This window comes from Physeter macrocephalus, chromosome 20 (assembly GCF_002837175.3).
Source record: "Physeter macrocephalus isolate SW-GA chromosome 20, ASM283717v5, whole genome shotgun sequence".
NCBI lineage: Eukaryota > Metazoa > Chordata > Mammalia > Artiodactyla > Physeteridae > Physeter > Physeter macrocephalus.
The window spans coordinates 74711847-74727193 of record NC_041233.1 but is presented as its reverse complement, the minus strand read 5'-3'; the positions used below and the strand labels follow the sequence as shown (position 1 = coordinate 74727193).

At 45.8% G+C, this 15347-nt stretch overlaps 1 protein-coding gene across 3 annotated transcripts in view; it reads left to right on the top strand.

The window, feature by feature from the left end:
• Positions 1 to 14841, top strand: part of FGFR2 (fibroblast growth factor receptor 2) — a 377174-nt gene extending 362333 nt beyond the window's left edge. For all 3 annotated transcript variants that reach the window (XM_055080920.1, XM_028480979.2, XM_007110550.4), the window contains 5 exons: positions 5700 to 5822; positions 6382 to 6452; positions 8129 to 8266; positions 9952 to 10057; positions 13177 to 14841. In XM_055080920.1, coding sequence (XP_054936895.1) covers positions 5700 to 5822; positions 6382 to 6452; positions 8129 to 8266; positions 9952 to 10057; positions 13177 to 13341 — 603 coding nt within the window. In that variant the 3' untranslated portion in view covers positions 13342 to 14841. The remainder of the gene's footprint in view (positions 1 to 5699; positions 5823 to 6381; positions 6453 to 8128; positions 8267 to 9951; positions 10058 to 13176) is intronic.
• Positions 14842 to 15347: the final 506 nt, after the last annotated feature.

Genomic DNA, 15347 nt, shown 5'->3' with positions numbered 1-15347 from the left:
GGCCCACGCTTGGGGGGAAGTACAGAGCTACCTTCTTGGGCAGAGGTGGGTCAGTTCCTAACTGCGCCAGGGCTTAATGCAGCATCAGGGGTTCCTCTGGTCCCCAAAGAAGTAAGAGCCTCTGGTGGGCGTGGGCCGTCTGTCCCCTTGTGGCCTGGGCTGGGTCCTGGCCATGCCAGTCACACGAGTGAGCGAGGCAGCCCCTGTCACATCACTCCGAGTAGGGATTTGGGGACCTGTAGCTGCACCTCAGCCCCAGCTATCTGTAGCCATGTGGGAACACAGCCAGAGCCACCACATGTTCTGTTTTTTGTTTTTTTTATTTTCAAGAGAGTCCAGAGTTGAAGATTTTTCAGGGCTTTTTTCTTTCCTGCAAGACGTCCCAAAGTGTAGATTTTAGGAAACCGAAACAGGGTTGTGCGATTGTGTACACGTGCGTGTGCACAGTGGACTTTGCCAGCCGACAAGTCTTTGGCAGGAAGAAACAATCAGATCTAGAATGTGGGACATTTGACGAGACATTACTTCAAAATGTCAGCGTCACAAAAGACAAAAAATGCTGGGGAGAGGGTTCCAGATTAAAGGAGGCTTAAGAGACGTGACAACTGAATGTACATGTGTGATCCGGAAGGGATCGTATCGTGTTCTGGATGGGAGGTGGGGCTGCTGCTTTTATAAAGGACATTTATGAACAATTGAAATGTGAAATTGATTGGATAGTAGATAACGTGACTGTTTCAATGTTAAATTTGGGGGTGGTGATAGAGGTCTTGTGTAAGGTGGGAGGTATGTGCTAATGAGGTCTGCAGCTCACTTTTAAGTGGTTCAGCCATAAAACGTGTGTGTGTGTGTGTGTGTGTGTGTGTGTGTGTGTGTGTGTGTGTACAGGGAGGCTGGGTATAGAGAGAAAGAGAGAGCAAGGAAGCATAACAAGTGAATCTGGCAAACCTGGAGAGCTGTTGTTCTCTTTCGCCATTTCTGTAGCTTGGAACTATTGCTAAATAAAAGCCTGGGGAGGCAGCCTGTCCGCAGGCTGCCTGTCCTGAGCCTCTGGTCCTGGTCGCCCTCTGTCCTCCTGGTGTGGGAGAGGGAGGAAGGATTTTTTGGACTCAGCAGGGCGCTGCTACTAATCCAAAGTGGTGGCAGACTGGCCTGGTCATCTTATTAATCCTTCAACGAATATTCCTGAGCGTTCCTGATTCGGATGCCTGCTATCCTGGGTCAGGTGACCAGGATGGACATAGTCCTTGGCCCCTTGGATCAGGGACTCTGGGGAGCAGCAGGTGAAATCAGCAATAAATGTGGGCATAAAACAAGTATGTGAAAGGCTGAGAACCGTGCTGTGGAGGAAGCCAATGGTGTGAGGTCAGGAACACGGGGGGCCCGGGAGGTGGCAGGGGGAGGTGAAGGGCGAGCCCTCCTGCAGAGGGACGGGCTGTGTGGAGCCTCTAGGGCATCAGGGCCTGACAGCCTCAGGCAAGGACTTTGCCCTGTGCTCTGGGCTCTGGGGAAGCCACCGAGGGGGAGTGATTTGGATCAGGTTTGTGCTGTAAAGCTGGCTCCTGTGACCATGGTTTGGGCTGAGGTTTATTGGCCCCGAGAGACACGAGGGAAGTCGGTTGCTTTGGGATATATTTCACTATCAGGACAGTTAATGGATTGAGGAGCTAGAGGAGGGAGAAGAAGAGGTCACGGCTGACTCCTGGATTTCCAGCTTGAGAAACCGGATGGTGGTGCAGCCTAATCAGGATGAGGAAGACGGGGGCATATGGGGCGGTGGCAGGAATAGATTCTGGGGGGAAATCCAAGGCACGTTTTGAACGTGTCTGAGGGTCATTCAAGGGCAGATGTCGACCAGGAAGCTGCGGGCTGAAGCTCAGCTCTGAAGGCTGGGCTAGACACCGGAGGCAGCGAAGGAAGTGTAGTTTCGAGCCATGGGAATGGATGGGTTCTCCTTGGGTGGGGAGGCTGGGGAGAGACAGAGCAGAGGGGGAACAGAAGCCTGGAGTCAAACCCTGAGAAAACCCTCAAATCTAGAGATGGGCTGAAAGCACAGGAAAAGACGGAGGAGACATGGTCAGAGAGGGAGGAGGGAACCCAGAATGTGGTTCACAGAGGCCCCGGGAGCAGTCTCAGGAAGGTGGAATAGGAGAAAAGAGCTGGTGGAGTCTGGCTTGCGGAGCAGTGGTGGGTCCCCCCCCCACCCCTACCGCCGAGGACGAGATCCTTCATGCTTTGGAGCGGCTTGGTGTGGCGGAGAGAGAACTAAGAATCAGGTGAACTTGGCAAAATGGGGAAAAGGATACGTTTTAGAATGACAAACTGAAAATGCCCTTATTAATAGTAAGTAATTAGTAATAATTATCTTTAAGCCTCCTTTAATCTGGAACCATCTCCCGAGCATTTTTTATCTTTTGTGACACTGACATTTTGAAGTAATGTCTTGTCAAATGTCCCACATTCTAGATCTGATGTTTCTTCCTGCCAAAGTAATTAGTAATAATTATCATTATTACTAATCACTAACACTTTGTGAGAGCTTAATGTCTGCCAGGCATGGAGCAAGCATTTTACATACAGTATCGGCCATAACCCCAGAACAACACAGGAACAGGTGTGTTTAAATCCCCGTCTTACGGATAAGGATGCAGGGGAGTGTTTGGAAGTGCCAGGAAAGCTTTGAGCCCAGGAATGAGCGAGTCACTGTCCTCATTTCTGAGATGGGGACTCGTCAGCCTGGAGAGTAAAGTGGCTGGTCCCAGACCTGGCCTTTTTGTCCTCCACCCACCTATCCTGCTCTCAGGTATTCCCCACCTCCCTGGACGGAGAAGAGGACCATTGCGATGCCCTGTGTTGGGGCTTTGTTTGCTAACCCAGGGTGGGGCAGAGGGGACAGAGTCCTGTTTCCTAAGGCTTTGTAGTTAGTTGTGTTTCCAAAGCTCTTTGCTGAAGGCCACCGGCAATTAAGGACCTAGAACAGGTTTGAAGCAGGTTCTAGACCAAGATCTTAAGAACAGTCCCCTGAGTGGAACCTGCTTCCAAAAATGGAGGGCTTATTCCTGACAGTGGAAAATGAAGAAGCAGGGGACAGGTCAGCCCCGTCACACCCAATTCCCTCCCGATGGATGGCGATAAGTTTGTTAGAGACCCGCCTGAGGAACTGTTGGGTGAGACATCTGGTTCATTGCTGATGGAGTGTAATTAGGAATTCAGCTCAATGGACGTTTACTGGGTCAGGTTCTGTGCTGGGAATGTAGAGACGAACCTGCAGTCCTGCCCTTGACCTGGGGACGCTGGGGGTGGACAAGTTAAGAAACTCCATGATGTGTACAGTAATACAATTAGGTGATGTGGGATTTGAGCCTTCTACCAGTTATGGAAGCCTTTCTATTTTCAGTGCAAAGTACACTAATTTTTCTCTTTTACAAAATCCTAAGGCCAGTTAAACCTCCAAGGTGTTAAACTTGAGCAGCTGTTTCTGTTTTTGTTTGCTTGGCTTTTCTTTTTTCTAGCAAGCTCTAGCTTCCCCATCTGTAAAATGGCTGTAATAATACCCATCTCATAGGTTGCTATGGGAATTTAATGTGATCAGCCGTGCAGAGGCACCCAGCACACTGTCAGGGTCATAGAGGTGTTAGTCTTCCTTGCCTTAGCGACCCGTTGACCTTTGTTTATTGAAGAAATGGAATACCAAACAGTCCGAGAGCCCTAGTTATGTAAAATGGTCAGCTCTTTGCACTGGAGAATAACTCAGATTTCTGCAGATGATGGGAATTTGGCTTGACTTGGATTATTTTCTTTTTCTTGGTATTGGTTCCAAGTCTCCTCTTGTTCAGCCCAGAGGGTGGGCTTTGGTGTTTCCTAGCACCCTGGGATGCGGGAGGTTGGTGCTGAGTTCTGGCTCTCTTGGAGAAAATGGGGGTTGCCGTCGTAGTGACTCTGCGTTGAGCCCTTAGGTGTGGTCAGAGCCCCATGCACAGGGAGTCAGATTCTTCTGACCACGCAGCGTGCCAAACTCACAGAGTTGTGTCGGCAGGGAGCACACCACTGGGAGAGTTTGGCCCAGGGCTTGGAAGTTCAATTTGAAGAGGCCTCCAAAACCAGGAACACAGCTCCCGCCCCAGCTGGATCCCCGGGCGGCTTCTGGGAGCTCTCACATTTCCTGCTTCCATTCTGGCCGGGCACAGGCATGCCTGTGGGGCTCTCCTGCCTTCCCTTCAACGATCTTAGCCCATCCAGGGGGCCACAGAAGCGGATTAAAAACAAGGAATAGTTGGAGGGTGGGCAGAAAAAAATTATCCCTCATTTATTCTTCAGAGAGAGTTTGGTCTGCTCCTTTTTCAGTGGGCCATGTCGTGGAGTGTCAGTCTAAAATCAGCCCCATTTCACCCATATGTCAAATCGGTTGACAAGACTCTCTCCTTCATATAATAATAGTTAGCCTTTGCCTAGCACCTGTGTAAAAGTGTTTATTAGGGATGTTTGTTCACTTCTTTCTACCTTACCGTTTCCAAAACTAGGAGGTGATGATTTGGGACCCTAATTACCAGGCATCCTGGTAAAATCTTGGTGTATTAAAGTAGAGCTAAAACGCTTTTAACAGCTGACAAGAACACATCATTTGTAGAAAGGAAACATAGAGGTTATAATGACTAGAGCTTTCTGAGACCAGAGAGTTAGTATCGGAACCATAAATCAGCTGCCCTGTAGCGAGCATCTCAGCATCTGGCCCCCGTGTATGCGGCAGACGTAGGTTGGGCCCCGTGTGGGGACCAGGAGTTGGGTGAGAACTGGACAGAGAATATGAATAGACAGGTGTTGGCCTTCGTATAAGCCTGGAACAGATGTGATCAGCTCCTTCAGAAACATAATCTGAGGGAAGCAGAGAAGATGCAATAGTGCTGAGTTTGAAGCACGGAGACTTGTGGGAAGGGTGGTGAGACCCTGGACTAAGGGCTTAGCAGTGGGAACGGAGCCGGGTGGACAAACTGGAGAGGCATTTGGGAGTTCAAATCAAAAGAACATGGGAGGAGTGTGTAAAGAATTCTGGTGTATATATCTCAGGTGTATACGAAAAAGACCAAGAAAATAAGAATAGAGTAGAGACCTTGAATTTAAAGGTGCCAAAGGGATGTCAATGTGGAAATGTCCTATTGAAAATGAGAATCTGGATCCCAGGAGAGAAGTCAGGTTAGAGATCGGAATTTGCAGATCTTCTGTATGTATCTGAGAATGGAAGCCTTGTGGATATGTGGAAATATACAAAAGTAATGGGACAGGTCCTCTATTTTGAGGGAGAGAGACGCTAAATAAAGCCAAGGAATCTGAGGGATCGGGGAGAGTGAAAGAGAGTAAGCCAAGAGAAGGGATGGGTTTAGAACTCAGCGGGGGGACGGTTTCAGAAATGAGCAAGAAAGCAACAGTGTCCGGAACTGCAGAGGGGGAATAATTGTGGCGTTAAAAGAGGTCATTTGGGTGTTCATAATACGAAGGATGCCAGTCAACTGCAGATAAAAGGGCATGTGTTTTCTTACCTACCTTTGCTCTTTGAAACAGCTGGGGCCTTGGTCTTTTATTTTAATTAGAAAAGAAATACCAGTTTTTGACGTAAGATGTATTTTCTCTCTGCGTTATAAGAAGTGCGTACGTTGCCTTTTTATTCTTGTAGCATTTTGAAATGAGTTCTTTCTCGATTTCAGTGCATTCACCGAGATTTAGCTGCCAGAAATGTTTTGGTAACAGAAAACAATGTGATGAAAATAGCTGACTTTGGACTGGCCAGAGATATCAACAATATAGACTACTACAAAAAGACCACAAATGTAAGTTGTGGCAGTGATGAAGTGGGAAGGGGTGGAGAGGTGGCACGGAATGTTCCAGGTGAAAGATGTTGCTCAGAGCTAGAAGGACCAATGCCTTTTGATTCCTGTTCTTTTTTGCCTTACTCTTTACAAACTTCTCAATAAGCAAATTTAGACTACAGTTAAGATACTCTTGGTAAATGTGAACCAGTCTTATATACAGAATAATCGGCAGCAAGAACCTTCGTAAGGCTCCTTGTCAAGAACTTTCCTAGCAAAGGTTAGAGCCTGGGAGTTTCTGGGTTAATTTTCACCTAGGAGTTGGTCAGGGTGTGTCTGCCTGCTAGGGAGATAGATGATAATGAGAATCCAAGGAAACGACATTTTATTAACGTGTCCAAATCTGTGCATCTCCCACTCTCTGTGTAGTCCCAGTTGGAGCTTATTTCTGCACTAATGACTGTCCAGCAAAAACCATTAGAGTGTCAGCTCTTAAAATAAACAGGGCACAGCCTGGCTGAACCTGCTCAAATAAATCGGTTTTAATATATTGGTTTTTACATTTCTTCTACACTTGCAGGGCCGACTTCCAGTCAAGTGGATGGCTCCCGAAGCCCTTTTCGATAGAGTGTACACCCATCAGAGTGACGTGTAAGTAATTCCCTCGTCTCTGCCTTTTCCCTCGGGCTGAGTTGTAAAAATCTCGTACATTCCTTGCCTTCCTTCATTCTTTGGTCCCTGCTGCATTTCACACATGCAGAGAAGGTGCAGGAGCTGGCCTTAGAAAGGATGGATTTTATGGTAGGCTGGTAACCAATGCTCTGTTACTAATCTGCCCGGCTTCAAAGCGCACAGGAGGTGGAACCGCTAACCTGCTCCTGCCAGAGCGGAAGTTCTCCCCCTTGAACTAATTCACGGATGTGCAAGTACAAAGCTGCTATCTAATTTGCCAAGCTATTGGCATGTTCTTCGCGCCCTTAAACTTTTCCTACTTGAGAGTAGTTTGTCATGTTTTCCCCGTCCTAGGTTTGTCCTCGTAGGGGAAAGCTGGTTGGGACACGGTCCACTAGGATGATCTCGACAGGGCCTGCTCCCTGTTTATCCTTTGAAAAAATTCTGATCTTGTCTTAGCATCCTTGATAATGTTACAGAAATAGAGTGCAAACTATACAATATTTCTATTGTGATACACTTAAAAATATTATTAGGGCCAGGCTCCAACTGGTATTTTAGAATTCCAGCTTTGGAAATGTGGTCGAAAGATGTTACCATTGTGAGAAACTGGGTGAAAGGTACAGAGGATCTCTCTCTGTTCTCTTTTTGCAAGTTCCTATGAATCTATAATTATTCCAAAATTAAAAAAATCAGTTGAGCTCCTCTTGTTTGTGTGGGTGGGAATATTTGTGGGGCAGGCACGGATCCCACGCTGTAGCCTCTGGTCCTCTTCAGCAGTCCTAGAAGGAAAGCGTTACGATTCCCAGTTCTGCAGTGAGCACACTGCCTGGATTGTGCTGCTGTTCTGGCTCTGCACAAAACCAAAGGCAGTTTCATTTCTGGAACTCAGCAGAATCAGTGAGGGTGTATCTCCAGTGACATAGGTAAATGCAGGAGTCTCGGCCTGATTAGCTCAGGAACTGTGAGTCTCTTGAACAAGGTTCCGGATCCAACTGTGGGTCTCCGCACGGTCAGGTATAAATTGTGCCCTGTGAGATGTTTTCACTTTCTGTCGTATGAAGTTTGTCTGGGGCACAGGGCTCCTCCATCCTAATCCCAGCCCGGCGCTAACTCCCTTCATGACCTTAGTAAGTCAGAAAACTTTTGTGCCCTCAGACGGTCCACCGGCCACCTTGGGCAGCTGTTACCTCTCAGAATCAGCATGCTGGCCTTATTCTGTCAACTGCTCATACTGTAGGTCACAGCCCTGGGGTCAGGCACATAGGCCGGTAGGAGAGCTGGACAGGAGCATAAAGAGCTTTGCAGTTTAGAAGTTCGTGTTTATAACACTGCATTAAGACAAATAGTTTTATTTGAGAGTGATGGAAGGAGGAAAAAAACCCCAAATCTCCACCCTCCCCTCTGCCCCCCAAAAGAGTGATGGTTTACTATCACTTGTCTGTTGATGGAAAATTCCATCGGAATAGCCTCTCGTTGTCATCTGGGGGTGCTCTTTGGGGGCAGGAAGGGGCAAGTTGGATGAACTGTAGGAGGGCCCCGGTCAGTTGTCTTTGAATGTAAGAAGTAAGTGGGCGTTTATTTTCTTAACTGGGCGTGTTTAGGTTTCTGTGATTCAGATGGATTACTAATGCTGTTTTCTCCCTTCTTTGCAGCTGGTCCTTCGGGGTGTTAATGTGGGAGATCTTCACTTTAGGGGGCTCGCCCTACCCAGGAATTCCCGTGGAGGAGCTTTTTAAGCTGCTTAAGGAAGGGCACAGGATGGATAAGCCGGCAAACTGCACCAATGAACTGTAAGGGCCGTCGTCTCTCCCGATGCCCCAGGAGCCCCTGCCCGCCAGTGACGCTTCTCCTGGATAGTTTGGTTTTCTAAGGCCCCTGGTTTTTAAAACATGTCCTAAGAAGAAGAATTGCTGAAACTTTCTGGGCCCAATCCTGGAACTGAGATAGAAAGCTCCATGGACAGCCCTGACTGTCCAAAAGAAAGAACATCCTTCTGAGGTGTATGGAGCGAGCTTTAACCCACAGAGGGTGTCGGGCTGCCCAGCCGAGGGCTCCTGACTTCACACAGCGAGCCCGGTGATCTTCCTGGGCCACTGTACTGTGCCTTGCTGTCGTCAAAGTGACAGGAAGGTACATCAGGCTTCCCACATACACAAGCTCAAAAGCCCTGGGGCTGCCCCCTTTCCTCATGGGTTGTGCCTGGCCCCCCGCACAGCAAGTGGAGAATGGGTGCTTCTGCAGCCCCTTTGTGACCATTGAAAATTGCTGCTATAGATGGACCTCAACCACATTCCTCAGGGCGAATGAACTAGCGTCTGGTTACCTATATTTTACCCATATTTTAGTGCAGAGAATTAAAAACTTGTCCAGGTGCCATCCTTAGAGTACCCGATCTGACTTTAAAACCATGAGCTGGTTTCTAGCAAAACCTACCCCGCACTTTAAGCGGAATTACATTGTGTTGGTGACATGGGTCTTGCACAGTACAGTCAGTGCTTTGGAAAGGAGTGTCTCCTCCCAGCCCCCAGAATTGACTAAGAAGAGGGATTGTCCCAGAGACCGCAGTCTCTTGGGTATCGTTTCACGGGATTTTATATCAGTAATCCCATGAGTGCTTTTCGGTGTACAGTGGACATCTGATGAATGGCCACATTTTATAGAATGTTATATAAAGGCATTTATTTATTTATTTATTTGAACATCTTTATTGGAGTATAATGGCTTTACAATGGTGTGTTAGTTTCTGCTTTATATAACAAAGTGAATCAGCTATACATACACATAATGTCCCCATATCTCTTCCCTCTTGCGTTTTATTGTGTTCCTTGTCATTCCTGGTGCTTTTGCTGCCTTGGAGGGTCTGTCGGAACCCATCATCAAGATAAGGCCTGGGAACCTAGGCCTAGCCAAGAGTTAATCAGGAAGTGAAGGTACAGCCCAGTGACAGCAGATTAATTCATAAGAACCTTGCCTTAAAGTTGTAGTTTTCAAACTTCAGTTTTTTAAAACTGAGGAACCTTTGTTCAGAGTGTCAGGCAGATAACAGTAGAGCAGCTTTGGTCCAGGCAGGGCCGTGTGGGGAGGGAAGACGGGGTTCCCGCCTGCTCCTGTGGGGCTCTCCCCACAGTGTCCAAAAGTGCCGTGGAAATATGATACCCTATTATAAGTCACTGCCACAGGGATACCAGAAGTCAGCCGTGAAAACACATGGAAGTGTCTTTTTTGACGGCATTTATACCTTCCTAAAACATTTTGGTTAACGTGATGTTTTTGTAAATCAAAGTGCCTTTCAGAGGAATCAAGCAGTGCCTCTTTTGGCAAAGTGGATCACCACCCCCTAATTTAGTTGCTAGGGAAGTTCTGATACATTTTCATAATTGAGGACATCTCTCCATATTGACTATTAAGACTGGCTTATAGCCATGCCCCCTAGTACTTAGGGAATTAATTCACCAAGGAAACCCATCTCTTCCAGGTATATGATGATGAGAGACTGTTGGCATGCGGTGCCCTCACAGAGACCCACCTTCAAGCAGTTGGTAGAAGACTTGGATCGAATTCTCACACTCACAACCAATGAGGTAAGAACCTCCTTCCAGAAGCCCAGGGTCCTTGCTTGGGAGACCAGCACAGTTTTTGAAATGTAGCCTCCCCTGTTGGACTCTGGGGTATACTTTATCCTTGTTCCACAGGGGTCAGGCAGAGTGAACCTATGTGTTCCTCCCAAATCCTGACTTTTCTCAGAACTACATCTTGAGAGTTCTGACTCACGAAACCAGAGACAGAGGACCCCACCTGAGGCTACCCCTCACTGTGGCATGTGGGTGGTGGGTCCAGGGTGCGTATATGTGGGAGGATGGGGAGAGGAAAGAAATGTCCGACTTCGGTGTTTGGGTTTGCGTGGGAAGGAGCTGGGGTTTCTGTGCTGGTTGGATTCCTTGCCCTGGTCATTAGGGTGAGGGCTGCTGGTCATTACTGTGAGGGCTGCTGGTGGTCCGTTACTGATGAGCTCGATGGGATGCACTGAAGTTGTGCCATTCCAGCTTCTATATAACACATGACACGGCTTCTGTATAACACATGACACGGCTTCTATATAACACATGACATGGCTTTTATATAACACATTCCAGCTTCTATATAATGATGTGACCCTGCCTGGTCACAGCGTAAATGTACACAGAGTTTCCTTTAATGAGTGACTTACAAGATCTTTAAGTGAAAATTCATACCTTTTGTTAACATATTTATTTTCTAGAAAATATTTATAATCTATATCAACAAAAGAAACCCTCTTTTATCACTCATTGTCCAAACTCGGCCATGTCAGTGGCTACATCACCATGGTTGTGGAAAGAAAGTGGTCTGAGCAGGAAAGATGATAAACCCATCAAGGCCAGAAAAACCCCACAATAGGGAGAACTTGTTAGTGAATTAATTAATTAATTAATGAGATATTTAATGAGGATGTAGAATAGTGTTCCTCCAAACAGCGGCAGGGGGGTGGGGTGGGGGGAGGAAACCCTACAATTGTCTTAGTAACAGCAGAAAAAAGGTTAAAATTGCCTAAATATTTTAGAAGGAAAAGAATACCTTTATTTTAAAATAATGCATTTAATAGTTTCAGACTGATTTTTTAAAAAAGTAATCAAATGTTGTGATTTGAAGCCTTAAGCCAGCAATATTATCTGTGCGTCTGACTGTAGCTGATAAAGGGAGAGATTGCATTTAAATGAATACAGCTGACCTTCAGAAGTTGAAAGGAACAGTTCAAGGGAAAAAAAAAAAAAAACACCAACTTTCTTCTCCTGCCAAAATTGTTGTTTCTAGTATAAGTTCCTTTAACCCTAGACTTGGAATCCACTGATATCCCTAGTTTTTTTTTTTTTTTTATTCCCTATCAGATCTGAACATTTATGGCTTCAGTTAGAAACTGGGAAAGCACTAAAGTTCCATTTTTATGATCCTGTGTCCGTGCTCTATGCTGTTTATTTATATATTTACATTTAAAGTGGGCCCATTTTCACCCTGAAATTTACATCTAAAATTTACATCCTAAAATTAAAAAGCAGAATGCCATATTGTCTAACGGATATAAAAATCGAAGTTTCTTTCCTTCTGAAAATCATTACCATATGCTGGAGAAAATTGGTTCCATTTAGGACAAAATTTCATTTTTATCATTGTAAGCAAAAAAGTTCTCTTTTGATGTGGTGGGCGTGTTTGTTTCCAGTTGTGCAGTTCCTGCTGATGTTGTTGGAACTGACACATCCCCCATTCTTGGATGGGGACTCTTTTTCTTGCCAAACCTGGTGATGAATTACAGGGGTGGTTTGGGTTTTGTTTTGTTTTTTTTTTTTGTCTTTTAAAATGTATAGTCGCCAACATTCTGTGGGCTCTTTTCTGATAACACTGAGGCTGGTTGTGCTGTGGTCTGCACTTTTTGCCCCCCTTCAGCAAAACCATGTGTCATAGTATACTCCTTGGCTTTCGGGGGTGTAAGTGGAAGCACCCCAACATGCTAGCCCAGTTGAGGCAGTGATACCCAGAAGTTCCCCAGTTTAGAAATCTTTTCATAGTTTGCAGACGACCTTTTCTGTCAAGGGCCAGACGGTCGACTTTCAGCTTTATGGGCCTCTTTGTGGGTTTCTGTAGCAACAACTCAACTCTGCCATTGTAGCAGGAAAGCAGCCACGGACGATGTGTAAATGAATATGTCTGTGTTTAGATATAACTGGATTGACCCTAAATTTTAAATTTAATGTGAATTTTGTTATTTTACGTAGTTTTAATACCATGAGATGTTATTCTTCTGTTGATTTTTTCCCCAACCATTTCAAAATGTTAAAAACCGTTCTTAGCCCACGGGCCACACAAGAGCAGGCAGGGAGCTCTCACCCTGTCTTAAGTCGGAAGCAATGTTACCTGGGGGGGCCATCGGGTGGGCTTTCTGACAGCAACACCGATGGATGCTTCGGGGAGCAGAAGAGCCCTTTTTGAATTTCAAACCTTCAAAACTTTGAAACGCAACCTGCATTTTCCTAAACCGTTCTTCAGCAGTCCATTGTTGGTGTAACAAACACGAGGATATCCAAGCCTTTTTTGAACCTGTTTACATTTTCAACTCAGAGAGCTTCTGAGAGTAACGAATTGCATCTGTGAAATCACCCACTGAATGAAGACATATTCCCCTTAAATTATCCTGGAAGCTACAATAGTAAAATGTAATTCGTGAAATAAATATTCATGGTCTCAGCTCTGGAAAGGGGTCCCGGGCATCCACAACATCTTACGTTTTTTCCATTTTGCTGGGTGCGGATTTGAACCGTGTGGTCTAACAAGCAGGTCCTTGGGTCTGTGCCCGTCGAGGTGACTGCTCAGCTGGGTGTTAACGTTCCCTACTTGCCAATAGTTCATTTGAGATGGGTTGAGAAGAAAAGTGAAGGGCAGCCTAGAGGAGATAAAGTTGGGGTCTCAAGGTGGTCTTTGTGGAAAACGGGGTGGGCAGGTCTCAACCTGCTGGGGGTGCCCCCATGTTGTCCCAACTCCCATATCAACGTCTCAAGAGTCTGCGTTTGAAATAAAAGTCTTCTCTTCGCTTCTTTCAGGAATACTTGGACCTCAGTCAGCCTCTCGAACCGTATTCACCTTGTTATCCTGACCCGAGATGAAATAAAACGTCTCTCTTCCCTTCTTTCAGGAATACTTGGACCTCAGTCAGCCTCTTGAACAGTATTCACCTAGTTACCCTGACACAAGGAGTTCTTGCTCTTCGGGAGATGATTCTGTTTTCTCTCCGGACCCCATGCCTTACGAACCCTGCCTTCCTCAGTATCCACATAGAAACGGCAGTGTTAAAACATGAATGGGCTTGTCCCCCGTCCGCAAACAGGGCGGCACCAGGAACCTAGCTGTACTGAGCAGGGAGGTCCTGCCTCTGGGAGCCTGTTGTCTTGGCTTGTGTGTGTATATGCATCAGAGGAGTAAATAATTGGAAAAGTAATCAGCACACGTGTAAAGAATTTGTAATCTTCACCAGGAGAAGAAGAATGTTTCTGGGGCAGTGGACTGCCATGGGCCATCACGTGCCGATGACCCACTGTGGGTACTGGCTGTGGACCAGCCAGACTCAAGGCAAACATGCATTCTGCATTTCTTGTGAATTTTGTAATAAATGGAGAAAATATATGTCAGCACATACTTATAGAGCACAATTGCAGTATATAGGTGCTGGATGTATGTAAATATATTCAAATTATGTATAAATATATATTATATATTTACAAGGAATTATTTTTTGTATTGATTTTAAATGGATGTCCCAATGCACCTAGAGAATTGGTCTCTCTCTCTCTCTCTCTCTCTCTCTCTCTCTCTTTTTTCTTAAATAGCTATTTGCTAAATGCTGTTCTTACACAGAATTTCTTAATTTTCACCGAGCAGAGGTGGAAAAGTACTTTTGCTTTCAGGGAAAATGGTATAACATTAATTTATTAATGAATTGGTAATATACAAAACAACTGTTTATAGTTTTGTTTGTTTTTTTTGGCTTTTTTTGGTAATTTAAGTGGCATTTCTATGCCGGCAGCACATCAGACTAGTTAACCTCTTGCTTGGACTTAACTAGTTATCAGATCCTTTGAAAAGAGAAATATTTACACACTATGACTGATTTGGGGAAAATGAAGTTTTGATTTATTTGTGTTTCAACTCTGCTGTCAGATGATTGTTCTTAAACCACCTAAATGCCCATGTTAAAAAGAACTCATTAATAAGAAGGCGTTTTGTTTTGGTGCAGCTCTGTCATTGGGCCCATAAACGTTTAACTGGGCTCCCCAAGACAAATGGTACCACCGTTCTCTTAAAAAGATGCCTTAGTCCATTCCTCAAGGAGGGCCCTTCGTTGAGATGCTAGCAGAGCGTTCTGCTCTCCGGCAGCTGGCCTTCTGCCCCTGAGTTGCACGTTGATCAGATTAGCCTGTATTCTTCGGCGAATCTTCATAATGGCTTCCAGATTCATTGGCGACAGAGAAGCCTTCTAGAATCTTCATGTCCCATCGAAGAAAATGGAAACACCGAGTTGTTCTGCTGATAGTTTGGGGGATCCTTCCACCTTTTTAAGGGATCGCTTCCGCCTAGCAGGACCTCACCAAAAGTATCCCGCGTAATGCCAACGTCAGAATACTGCCACGCTGTCCATTCTGTGCGAAAGTGCTGTGTTTTGCTTTCGAAACACCTACTCACTCTGCTGTAGCCATGCAGCATGAATGGAGATGACACTGATTTTTAACGTGCTATGAAATTGGAGAAAGTATTTAATAAAGCCTGTTAATTTTTATACTGACAATAAAAATGTTTCTACAGATATTAATGTTAACAAGACAAAATAAATGTCACGCAGCTTATTTTTTTAATACTCGTGTCTTACCAAATGGTTTCCCGTGTTCAGAGGTGCCGACTCGTGCTGTGTGGTATGATTGTGCGGAAGGAAAGCAGAGCTGGGGAGGTCTGTTCTTTGCTACGAACGGTGACTTGTCAGAGGGGTTGTCCGGGACCAGCAGTACCTGCAACAGGTGGGTCCAATGGAAAATCAGAAGAGGCTGGTTCAAGTCCTGGCTCCGTTGCCCCCTGGGACCCCAGGGGGGTCCGTGTTCCTTTCTGGGCCCCAGCCGCTCCCAGAGGAACACGTGAATGGCATGGAGGGAGCTTTGCGAACGGGCAGCTGTTCTAACGATGGGAGGTGTTGAGGGGGGAGATAGTCAGAAGGTCTGGATACTGGGCACCTTGAAATCTTTCAGGCTGCCTTCCTCATGGTGTAGAATTTGCTTCAAAATCTCAAAAAGACAACTTGAACAAACTTTCAAAATAATT